The 12,680-nt window shown below is 41.2% G+C and overlaps 1 protein-coding gene across 1 annotated transcript in view; it reads right to left on the bottom strand.

Annotated features, from left to right (window-relative positions):
• The window catches only part of ANXA3 (annexin A3), a 36,570-nt gene that overhangs the window by 21,533 nt on the left and 2,357 nt on the right, over positions 1–12,680 (bottom strand). The window contains exons 2-4 of the mRNA XM_081332130.1: positions 10,470–10,507; positions 1,195–1,282; positions 61–155 (exon numbers count right to left, since the gene is read on the bottom strand). Coding sequence (XP_081188256.1) covers positions 61–155; positions 1,195–1,282; positions 10,470–10,484 — 198 coding nt within the window. The 5' untranslated portion in view covers positions 10,485–10,507. The remainder of the gene's footprint in view (positions 1–60; positions 156–1,194; positions 1,283–10,469; positions 10,508–12,680) is intronic.

Below are 12,680 nucleotides of genomic sequence, written 5' to 3'. Positions count from 1 at the left end.
TGGAGCCCCTCACCCTCCTAACCCCCCCTCCCCATCACAATATTTCCCAAGGATGCATACCTTTCCGGTGTAAGCTTTGTACTCTGCAGCTATCAGCTGCCGCTGAGCATTAGATCTTCCTGTCAAGATCTCAATCAATGTTGTTTCATCCGTGCCTAAAAGCAAAAATTAAGAAGGGAGTCAGCTCAGAAAGAGGAAGAATCTTGAATCTTGGAATAAAACATGTGGAAACTTTAGTGATAGGCAACCTGTATCCCATTCTCAAAGTTTCTTTACAAGGAAACTTTAGTTTTATTGACTATTGCGGGGAAAGGTCTTACTCTTAAAAACATAAGGATGTCATGGAGAGGACTCACGTCCTTTGAAATAACGTTACTACCCAAAATTGTTCTACATCAGGGCTCTTCAAACAGGGCCCTTTTATGACTTGTGGACTTCAACTCCCGGAATTCCTCAGCCAGACATGCTTGGCTGAGGAATTCTGGGAGTTGAAGTCCATAAGTCTTAAAGTTGCCAAGTTTGAAGAGCCCGATCTAGTCTCAGTTATAACAACTCTGTTGCGCCCTGGTGGTGCAGTGGTAGAATGCAGTACTGCAGGCTAACTCACTGCTTACTCCAGGAGTTCGATCCTGACCGGCTCAAGGTTGACTCAGCTTTCCGTCCTTCGGAGGTCGGTAAAATGAGGGCCCAGATTGTTGGGGGCAACAGGCTGACTCTGTAAACCACTTAGAGAGGGCTGTAAAGCACCACGAAATGGTACATAAGTCTAAGTGCTATTTACTATTGCTAACTTCCATATTCAACATTGCTCTGACTCTAGAAAGCCTGAGATAAGTTGCAGAGGGCCATGTGGCTTGGTTTGGGGATAGAAGCAACAGGTTTTTGGATTTTAAATTGCCATCATGTGCAACATTAACCGAACTTCCAGAATTTCCTTCCTTCCAGCTCAAAGTCCTGGTGAATTCAAGGATACTGCTATGTGTTATTCTTTGCAAAATGCAGAAACAGGTAGCCAGGCCTTCCTCCATCTTGTTCTTTCACATTCTCAATGTAGCACACAGTCATTGGTTTGTGGTGCCCATCCAGAACTAATCAAACTTTGGTGGCCAGAAGCTGGAAAAAAAAGGCAATCCAACAGAAGACAGACTATCTACGTAACCTGTCTTCCTTTCCCAAAGAAAACAGGATGCTTACCCAGTCCTTCCATGGCTCTTTTAAGTGCCTCTGCATCTTTCGAAGCATTGAATCCTGGGAAATCCCGAATTGTTCCTCTAGGACCAACCTAGAAGGAAACAGACGCTGCTCAGGGGCATTGGATTCAAGGTCAAGGTGTGCACAAAGTAAGCAGGATTTACAAGCTGTACTCGAGAAACCATGTGTTGCTTGTCAGTGGTCACGGGGTCAACCCTAGCATCTCCAGCTCAAAAGATGTTTGGCAGATGGCAAGTTGACATAACGCGACCTCAATCCCCAAAGCACCATGAACGGAGTGGAAGGAGCTGGAATCCAGGGCGTAAAGATCTCACTGAGGTTACAGACTATATGGAAGTGTAGAGAGATACAAGTAGAAGGAAAGGAAAGAAAGGAGAATGTGGGGTACAGGCAGTCCTCAACTTATGACCACAATTGAGTCCACACTTTTTGTGGCTAAGTACATTTTGCCCCATTTTATGACCTTCCTTGCCACAGTTGTTAAGTGAATCACCACGGTTGCTAAGTTAGTAACATGGTTGTTAAGTGAGTCTGTCTCCCCCATTGACTTTGCTTGTCAGAAGGTCACAAAAGCGAATCATGTAACTCGGGATACTGCAACCATCATAACTGTGAGCCCGGGGGGCCAAGGGTCTGAATTGTGATCACGTGACCTTGGGGATGTTGCAAGAGTCGTAAGTATGAAAAATGATCATGTCACTTTTTTCTATGCTGTTGTAACTTTGGGCGGTCACTGAACAAACTGTTGTAAGCTTGAACCTGCAGAGTTGAAGCTAACTACTTTATTATTTTCTGCCTATAATACAGGAATCTCCCCAGTCTGGGAACCAACTCCTGGGAACAATTACATAAGGAACTTAGAGGGGAGTGGTCCTAGCCTTTTTGTTGCTTGTGCAGTGACTCCAGACTAGTTTCAAGCTTGATCCCTCCTCCCTGCCCGGCTGGTTGCTTTCCAACAGGTATAGTTACAAAGGTGTTGGACTAGGAATGGTGAGATGTAGGTTCAACCCGACTCTTAGCCATGGACAGACTTTGGTTTGTCCCTCTCTCTCAGCCCAAAGCATTCAGGCAAGGAAAAGAGGTAAATGGTAAACCCTATTTTGAGTGAAGTGCTGCTTTTTTGAGAAGTAGGGAATCCAGAATCTAAGTAAGAATGAGAAAACGGTAAATCAGAGCTATTCTCTTCTACATATTTTCTTTTTACATCAAGGCGACCTTTATGGAAAGGCCCCAGTGCAATTGAATACATAGAAACGTATCACCTTAAAAAAAAAGCAGAATTGTTATACCAAGAGATACAAAGACAAGAGGCGCTTAAATATTACAATATAAAGTCATTTATCTTTTATGGTAGAGTCATCGCAAAGCTGATTCATTCACGTCAAGTAAAATAAGTCGACTAACGAAAGAAAATGCTTGGCTTTTCGTTCATAGCATCTGTGGTTAGCACATAAGAGGATGCAAGCAATTCACGTAGGTGTGGAGAAAGAAAAAAAAAACAGCTGATATGATCTCAGCCTTTCAAGAATGCTGACTTAATTCCTCCATTCAAAAAAAAAAAATAAACAAAATGAAACCTGCCTGTACAGCACACTCTAAAGAAATCACAAGCCGGAAGAATAAAAGATATAAATATAGTCCTCGACTTACGACCACAATTGAGCCCCAGATTTCTATCGCTAAACAAGACGGTTGTTAAGTGAATCGCTGCAGTGGTTAAACTAGAAATTTATGATCAGCCATTGGCAACCATTCAAAGTTGCTACAGACATCCCAAAACGGATTCACTATCCCGTTTTGAAGATTGGACCGTGGCGACCCGCTTTACGACCGTCATGATTTATGATTGTAAGGACTACATCAGAGGTCCACAACCTTTTGGGCACCAGGGACCGGTTGCACGTGGAGAGAGGTTTTTTTCACGGCCTGGAGAGGGCATGGTTTTGTGTGTTACCTGCATCCCACGGATGGGGTTTTGCTTGTTTGTGCGGACCGGTTGCTGGCATGCTGTGGCCCGGTACAGGTCCACCCTGCAGTGTGGATTTTTCAGATGAAGAGAAAAACAACCAGGGTAACAGCAAACTACAGATCTATGTTTTTATCAGGGAAGGAATTCAGCTAAAGCCTGACTGACTGTGAATCAAAGAAGTCCAGCAATATATATATATATATATATTGCAATGGAGCAAAATTGCCTCAGCTTCTCAGTTCCCCAGAGGTCTGTAGTTAGGGATGTGCAGGACATGTTTTTGGCGTAAGAAATTGCATCCCACTGCAGAACGCCTTTCCTGGCTTCTGCATTTTTGCTACAACCTGCTTACATAAAATTAAGGGCTTGGATCGTAATGCAAGCGCTGCAGATCAGAGAAGAATGGATTCCACCAAAAGGCCTTCCAAATTCCCTGCTCGAAAGACTGGCTAAGCAGAAAGTCTCCTAGCGAAAAGGTAGCCAGAGGTAATAGGATAAGAGAATACAGGAAGTCCTCGACTTACGGCCCCACAACTGAGCCCCAAATTTCTGTTGCTGAGACATTCGTTAAGTGAATTTTGCCCCATTTTACGACCTTAAGGGAATCACCGCAGCTGTTACGTTAGTCACACGGTTGTTAAGTGAATCTGGCATTCCCCATTGACTTGGCTTGTCAGAAGGTCACAAAAGGGGATCACATGACCCCGGGACACGACAACCATCATAAATATGAGTCAGTTGTCAAGTGTCCAAATACTGATCGTGGGGATGCTATGAAGGTGGTGTAAAAAATCGTCATAAGTCACTTTTTTCAGAGCCGTTGAAACTTTGAACATTTAAATGAACTGTTGTTACAGCTATGTTATTTTTATAGATAGATAAGCAATTTCTACAGGTAGTCCTCAACTTACAGCCGTTCTTTTAGTGACTGTTCAAAGTTACAACAGCAATGGGGAAAAAAGGTGACACATGTCTGTTTCTCCCATTTATGACCATTGCAACATCGCCATGGACACGTGATCAAAATTCGGGCACTTGGCAACTGACTCGTATTTATGACGGTTGCAGTGTCGTGATAACATGGTAACGTGATCCCGATTATTGTTGAACTTTCTCAGCTGGCTTCCCCGAAGCAAAGTCAATGGGGCAAGCCAGATTTGCTTAACGACCCCACGATTCACTTAACAACTGTGGCAAAAAATGGTCATAAAATGAGGCACAACTCAGTTAACAACTGACTTGCTTAGCAACAAAAATGTGGGGCTCAGTTGTGGCCGTAAGTCAAGGACTATCTGTATTTGTAATCTCCTTTTGTTAAAACAGGACTTCTCCTGGAGTAAATGGAAATAAATGGAGATGTTACTGGGTTGCAGCAGAATTTTTGACAATACAAAAATGCAGGATTAAACATGAAGACTGTAAAGGCATCATTGAAGCCCTGCTAATTTGGAGACATTTTTAAAAAAAATCCTTCCACCCTCTTCCTTTCATTGTAATGTTACAAATCTTGATAATGTTGTATTAGTTCAATGCAGATTTCAGTGTAATAATATTTTTGCAATGTGATTACAGTTAGGAAGATTATTGAGAAAGCTTAAAGTATTGACAATAATAAGAGGAAAGAAGTAATTGATCCTCAGTTGCAGTTTATGATATCAATATTACAAATATAACATATTTTTTTTAACATCCTCCAACATATACAGGGGGCAAGGACGAGTTTTAAATCAGGTTTAGATGCCTTCAAAATTTATTTGGGATTTTGATTTTTTGCGTTAGTCTCAGGACATGATCAGAAAAGTCAAGATAGTAGCTACAATGATACGGCTGAGGTTCCATTTGTTTTTTATGTTCCCTCCCACAGACATAAAAAATACACAGAGTGCACATAAAAACACTCAACACACCTAAAAAACACAAATGACACACAGGTACACAAAACACGTGGAGCTTCAATTAAATCACTGTGGCTGCCATCTTGACTCTTTTGCCCTCAGTCTGCCCTCAGACTCCTATTGGTATTATAAGCCCAGGGAGTTTTCATACCTGATAAATGTGAATTGATCCCATTTCAGTATAAATGAAAAAATTTTAAAAATGAAAGATGGGCTAAAATTCCTTTGCGTATTTGTTCTAAGATAAATATAATTAAGATGAACTTGGCTTCAAGGTTATTTTCTATTCTGACAGGTCTTTCTCTGCTTATTACATTATTTTCAAGAGCTTTATAGGATATTGGATACATTTTTAGAGGACTTTCCCCTGAGTTTACAGAGATGCCATCTTTAATCTTTTATTGCTTTTAATGCTTAGTGTGGGGATAGAGGGAGATTGTGCGTATTGTTGGTGATGGTTAGTTTCGATCTGATTTTAGATGACACTGTAATTGTTATAAATTCTATATTCTACATAAGCCGCTAAGAGTCATTCTGATCGGGTGGGATAGAACTGACTTTAATAAATCATTCAATATTTTTAACAAGGGTATCCTCCAATCTTCCAATACAAGAACTGTAATTATATGCTGGGAAATAATGGATTGCACATTCTACGTTTTCAGGCTTGTTGCTAGCATTGATCCTATTTATAATTTACCTGGAATCAGCCCTAGAGTTTTTAGAATAGAATAGAATAGAATAGAATAGAATAGAATAGAATAGAATAGAATAGAATAGAATAGAATAGAATAGAATGGAATGGAATGGAATGGAATGGAATGGAATGGAATGGAATGGAATGGAATGGAATGGAATGGAATGAATAGAATAGAATAGAATGGAATGGAATAAAGAATAGAATAGAATAGAATAGAATAGAATAGAATAGAATAGAATAGAATAGAATAGAATAGAATAGAATAGAATAGAATGGAATGGAATGGAATGGAATGGAATGGAATGGAATGGAATGGAATGGAATGGAATGAATAGAATAGAATAGAATGGAATAAAGAATAGAATAGAATAGAATAGAATAGAATAGAATAGAATAGAATAGAATAGAATAGAATAGAATAGAATAGAATAGAATAGAATAGAATGGAATGGAATGGAATGGAATGGAATGGAATGGAATGGAATGGAATAGAATAGAATAGAATAGAATAGAATAGAATAGAATAGAATAGAATAGAATAGAATAGAATAGAATAGAATAGAATAGAATAGAATAGAATAGAATAGAATAGAATAGCAGAGTTGGAAGGGATCTTGGAGGTCTTCCAGTCCAATCCCCTGTTCAGGTAGGAAACCCTATACCATTTCAGACAAATGGTCGTCCAGTCTCTTCTTAAAAACCTCCAGTGTTGGACACCCACAACTTCCGGAGGCAAGTTGTTCCACTGATTAATTCTTCTCATTGTCAGGAAATTTCTCCTTAGTTCTAGGTTGCTTCTCTCCTTGATGGCTTTCCATCCATTGCTTCTTGTCCTGTGTTCGGGTGCTTTGGAGAATAGCTTGACTCCCTCTTCTTTGTGGAAGCCCCTGAGATATTGGAACACTGCTGTCATGTCACCCCTCACCCTTCTCTTTATTAGACTGGCTGTATCCAGTTCCTGCAACTATTTTTCATATGTTTTAGCCTCCAGTCCTCTAATCATCCTTGTTGCTCTTCTCTGACTCTTTCCAGAGACTCAACATCGTTTTTGTATTGTGGCAACCAAAACTGGATGGAATATTCAAAACAGGATCTTACCAGGGCATTATAAAGTGGCACTAACACTTCATATAATAGCAGTGTTCCAATATCTGACTGGCTGCCACAAAGAAGAGGGAGTCAAGCTATTCTCCAAAGCACCCGAAGGCAGGACAAGAAGCAACAGATGGAAACTCATCAAGGAGAGAAGCAACCTGGAACTAAGGAGAAATTTCCTGACAGCGAGAACAATTAACCAGTGGAACAACCTGCCTCCAGAAGCGGTGAATGCTCCAACAATGAAAGTTTTTAAGGAGAGACTGGACAGCCATTTGTCTGAAATAGTATAGGATCTCCTGCTTGAGCAGGGGGTTGGACAGTCACTAGAAGACCTCAAATGTCCCTTCCAATTCTGTTATTCTGTAAAAAAAAAACTTTTGCAAAACTAGCCCTATTCTTTCTTTCTTTAACAGCCGATTTAATAACCCCACTTACCAAACACCTCATTTAGCAACTGTTCAAAGTTACCACAGCTTTGGAAAAGTAACTTTACCACCAGTCCTCGCATTTACGACCATCAGAGCATCCCCTAGTCATCTCATTACCATTGACACATTTCATGACCGGCTTCTGACAAGCAAAGTCAGTGGAGACAGGGGCGGTGAAATCGCAAGCCACGCTCACTGTGGTTACTTTAGTGACCGCAGTGGAAATGAGGTCATAAGGCCATGACAGTCGCACGGCGTCTCGCTTAGCGACTGCATTGCTTGGCGTGATCGTGTTCACTAAGCGAGGACTGTGAATGCTACACATTAAGCCCTATATTGTAGGGGATAATTAAGGAGGAAAAAAATCCGCAGGCTTAAATAAGGAGTTTCAGCCCAAGAATTAGGGGTAAAATGCAGACTCTTGTATTCTTCAATGAACACTCCACCCAGCTTTGACTGAGTTGATCAGGGTGGAATTTCTTTGAAACTTCTGAATTGCTTCTTTTCTGGGCGTTGTGCAATTCAGACTGAACTGGTGTTCATGAAATAAGGAACTAGTAAACACCACCGTCCCACTAGTAGTTTACGCCTAGAGCATCCTAAGGTGGTTTGCAACAAAAACAACAATAACTACAGGTAGTCCTTACTTACGACTACAGTTGGGGGCCACAATTTCTACTGTTAAGCAAGACAGCTAAATGAATTGTCCCTGATTTTACGATCTTTTTTTGCCAGAGTGGTTTAACATATCACTGCAATTGTTAAGAGAATCAATCAGAATAGAGCTGGAAGGGACCCCTGGAGGTCTTGTAGTCTAACCCCCTGCTCAAGCAGAAAATCCTATACCCTTTCAGACAGATGGCTGTCCAATTGTTTCTTAAAAACCTCCAGTGTTGGAGCACCCACAACTTCTGGGGGGCAAGCAGAAGTTGGCTAATTGTTCTCATTATTAGGAAGTATCTCCTTAATTCCAGGTTGCTTCTCTCCTTGATTAGTTTCCATCCATTATTTCTTGTCCTGCCCTCTGGTACCTTTGGCAGAATAGGAAAACCTACAGCACCCGGTATTCCAAGTGGTCTCCCATCCAAGCACTAACCAGGCCTGACCCTGCTTAGCTTCCGAGATCAGTCAGGATCGGGCATGTTCAGGGTAAAATGGCCATACCCATAGAATCACTAAGCAATCTGGCTTCCCCCATAGATTTTCCTTGTTGGTAGACAAGTGGCGATCACATGACCCCGGGACTTTGCAACCGTTGCAAATATATGCTGGCTTGCCAAGCGCCTAAATTTTGATCATGTGACCACGGGGATGCTGCAACGGTTGTAAGTGCGAGGACCAGTTGCAAGTCCCTTTTTTCAGTGCCCTTCTAACTTGGACTGGTCATGAGACATGAATAGCCGTAAGTCGAGGACCAGGTATACACTGCAAGAGACTGAAAACAGTGGCAAACAACAATATCACAAGCCTTTTTCAGTCACTTTATCGGTGAAAAGTAAAACAGGCACCTGAGATGGGCAATTCTGACTATCACAGAAGCAAAGGTAGCTGTTTCAACTGTAATTATTCTGCTTTTGCTGAATTTATGCTTCTGGTGCCAAGATAACTTGGAAGATTTTGTAATTAATCTGCATCTTGAATTGGGGTGGGGGAATCTATTTGCATTCAGTCCTAGGCTGCAAATGTCTGCAGTTGTTCACTCAGCCCTACATTTTAATTCGTCAATATTTACTTAGAGTTTGAACCGCTATTTGCCATAAAGCTAGGGCTGCTGTTATTCTGAGACATACACCTGGCACACCCTTCGTGGTTTTAAAGTTTATTTTCTCCTCCTGAAGCAAACATGCTAGTTTGGTAACTTCATGGACTGGTATGTATTTTCCCCACCATCCCCACTGTGGGAAATTATTCATTTGCACAATTATTTAAAATGGCAGAGTAAAAAAAAAGTGGCACACTAATATGGATGGGGAAATGGGAGTCTTATACCAGTAAAAATCGTTTATCTAATGCAAGAGTCTCCAAACTTGGCAACTTTAAGACTTCTGGACTTCAACTCCCAGAATCGTTGGCTGGGGGAATTCTGAGAGTTGAAGTCCACAAAGTCTTAAAGTTGCCAAGTTTGGAGACCCCTAATCTAATGAAAGAAGGGACGCGGTGGCTTAGTGGGTTAGGACGCTGAGCCTGTCGATCAGAAGGTCAGCAGTTTGGCGGGTCGAATTCCGAGTGCCGCGTAGCAGAGTGAGCGCCTGTTACTCATCCCAGCTTCTGCCAACCTAGCAGTTCGAAAGAACGTAAAAATGCAAGTCGAAAAATAGGGACCACTACGGTGGGAAGGTCACAGCGTTCCATGCGCCTTTGGCATCTAGTCATGCCGGCCACATGACCACAGAGATGTCCTCGGACAAGCGCTGGCTCTTCGGCTTTGAAACGGAGATGAGCACCGGCCCCTAGAGTTGGAAATGACTAGCACGCATGTGCGGGGGAACCTTTACCTTTACCTAAAGGAGTCATTAGAGGAGGCACACTGGCTGAGGAATTCTGGGAGTTGAAGTCCACAAGTCATAAAAGGGCCAGGTTTGAAGACCCCTGGCATATTTCAGAAGTAAGACACTTGCAGAATTGTCAATCCTAATATATGTGGAAGAGTCCATTGCGAAAGGCCACTACAATGAATCAGGTCTGTACACAAACATACAGGTAGTCCTCTTCTTACAACAGTTCATTTAGTGACCTTTCAAAATTACAGCGGCACTGAAAAAAGTGACTTCTGACTGTTTTTCACACTTACGATTGTTGCGGCATCCTCCATGGTCATGTGATCAAAATTCAGACGCTTAGTAACTGGTTCATATTTATGACAGTTGTAGTGTCCCGGGGGGGGTGTCACGTGATCCCCTTTTGCGTCCTTGTTACAACAAAGTCAATGGGGAAGCTGGATTCACTTAACAACCGTGTTACTAACTTAACAACTTCAGTGACTCACTTAACAACTGTGGTCGGAAAGGTCATAAAGTGGGCAAAATTCACTTAACAACTGTTTTGCTTAGCAAGAGAAATTTTGAGCACCACTGTGGTCATAAGTCAGGGACTATCTGCATTCAGATTTGCTTTTTCTTGATCAGTTTAGCCTAATAAAATAAATATAAAAAAATAATTTGTCTTACCCAAATAGAAGTCATGGTTATCTGTTTTCACAAAAATGCTGCAATAAATAAATAAATAAATAAATAAGTCGGGTTATTAAACAAGGACGAATTCAACATTATGCAATGCAGGTAACAAAATGACACCACCCACAGCAAATGGCTGTTTATCCTGACTGAACAGATCCTTTAAAAAGTTGCTTGCTACCTCTCAGGGTCATCAATTCCATATGTTCCTATTATTATTATTATTATTTTCCCCCCAAATTCACTTGAAGCTTGCCTTGACATGACATTAGCTAATGACATGAGTTCTGAGTCTGTAATAAGAGGGAGCCAAGCTATTCTACAAAGCACCTGAAAGCAGGACAAGAAGCAATGGATGGAAACTAGTCAAGGAGAGAAGCAACCTAGAACTAAGGAGAAACTTCCTGACAGTTAGAACAACTAACCAGTGGAACAACCTGCCTCCAGAGGTGGTGAATGCTCCAACACTGGAAGTTTTTAAGAGGAGACTGGACAGCCATTTGTCTGAAATGGTATAGGGTTTCCTGCCTGAGCAGGGGGTTAGACTAGATGACCTCCAAGGTCCCTTCCAACTTATTATTATTATTATTATTATTATTATTATTATTATTATTATTATTATTATTATTATTATTATTATTATTATTATAAAATGTTTTAGTAAAAAAGGCAAGTTTTATTCGGCTGTTCGCTGTTGCCTCTAGGTCTAGCATCCTTTCCTTCCCAAATTTATTTTTTTTATGGCTTCTTATTTGACCTTCAACTGCAAAACAAGGTTAAAGAACCCCATTTTTCATTTGCTCCGGAACAGCAGATGCTGAGAAACAACTGGAGTAGCCTCCACTACTGTGGGGAAAAAAAACTACAGCCATTTTTTTTCTCTCTGCAAATTCTCCTTTTGCCATTTCTGTGATACAGCAAACTCAATTCATAAGTTTCCCCTTGACATACTGAGTCTACTCTGTTCTACTCTTGGCAGACAGTAAAGCCTTGGGAACTGAATTCCCCAGCTCCCACCTAAAGGAAATTTCTACTCAAAAGAAACTACTCTTTGGGGAGCTGTTTGAAGTCCCCCAGGAAAGCAGGAAGGGAATTTTGACTCAGCTTTGAAAAAAAAAAAGTTGTCCGGTGGGAATAAGCAGACAGAGTCCAGCTCAGAGTCTGTATCCATCTTACTAATTTTTTGGTTTTTAATAATCAGGAATACAAGTGGGAGCAAAACAATTTCGCTGAAATGATGGTTCTGCCTGTTTTGGGTCATGTATAAAAATACAGTAATGAAGAAGGAAGACTGGCAAGGAAAATTCCTTTTCCTTCCTTCTCCAAGATAAGAAGGCAGAAATTAGAGACAATTTTCTATCTTCATGGATTTCTTAATAAAAGTCCTTCTCAGGTTTAATATTAGAAAAAGAAAGAAGAAAAAAGAAAAAAGAAAAAAGGAGGAGGAGGAGGAGGAGGAGGAGGAGGAAGAGAAGAAGAAGAAGAAGAAGAAGAAGAAGAAGAAGAAGAAGAAGAAGAAGGAGGAGGAGGAGGAGGAGGAGGAGGAGGAGGAGGAGGAGGAGGAGGAGGAGGAGGAGGAGAGAGAAGAAGAAGAAGAAGAAGAAGAAGAAGAAGAAGAAGAAGAAGAAGAAGAAGAAGAAGAAGAAGAAGAAGAAGAAGAAGAAGAAGAAGAAGAAGAAGAAGAAGACGACATAAAATCCTCTGTTGGCTCAGATTAGCACTCTCTCCTGGGGAACTGGGGTGGGAGCAGTTGTGGATTCTAAAATTTATTTATTGATTTACACCCTGCCTTTATTTTTATAAACATCTCAATGTGGGGATGGGGGTGAACATACCTAATACTCCTACTTCTATTTTCCTGGGGAAAACAACCCTGTGAGGGTGGGCTGGACTAAGAGAGGAACTGACTCAAGGTCACCCAGTTGGCTTTCATGCCTAAGGCGGGACTAGAACTCACAGTCTCCTGTTGATTGGCCCAAAGTTACCCCAGCCGGCTTTCAGGTCTAAGGCGAGACTGAAACTCTCTTATTTTCTGGTGATTGGCCCAAGTTCATCCAATTGGCTTTCATGCCAAGGCGAGACTAGAACTCACTGTCTCCTGGTTTCTAGTCTGGTCTTTTAATCACTAGGCCAAACTGGCCCCATATGTTGCTGAACTATACTTCCCATCTGCCGGCACTAGGAATGATAGTTTATCAATATCTA

The sequence above is a fragment of the Vipera berus genome (assembly GCF_964194415.1).
Source record: "Vipera berus genome assembly, chromosome: 7".
In the NCBI taxonomy this organism is placed as follows: Eukaryota; Metazoa; Chordata; class Lepidosauria; order Squamata; family Viperidae; genus Vipera; species Vipera berus.
The sequence above is the reverse complement of the archived record's forward strand: the minus strand, read 5'-3'. Positions and strand labels throughout refer to the sequence as shown.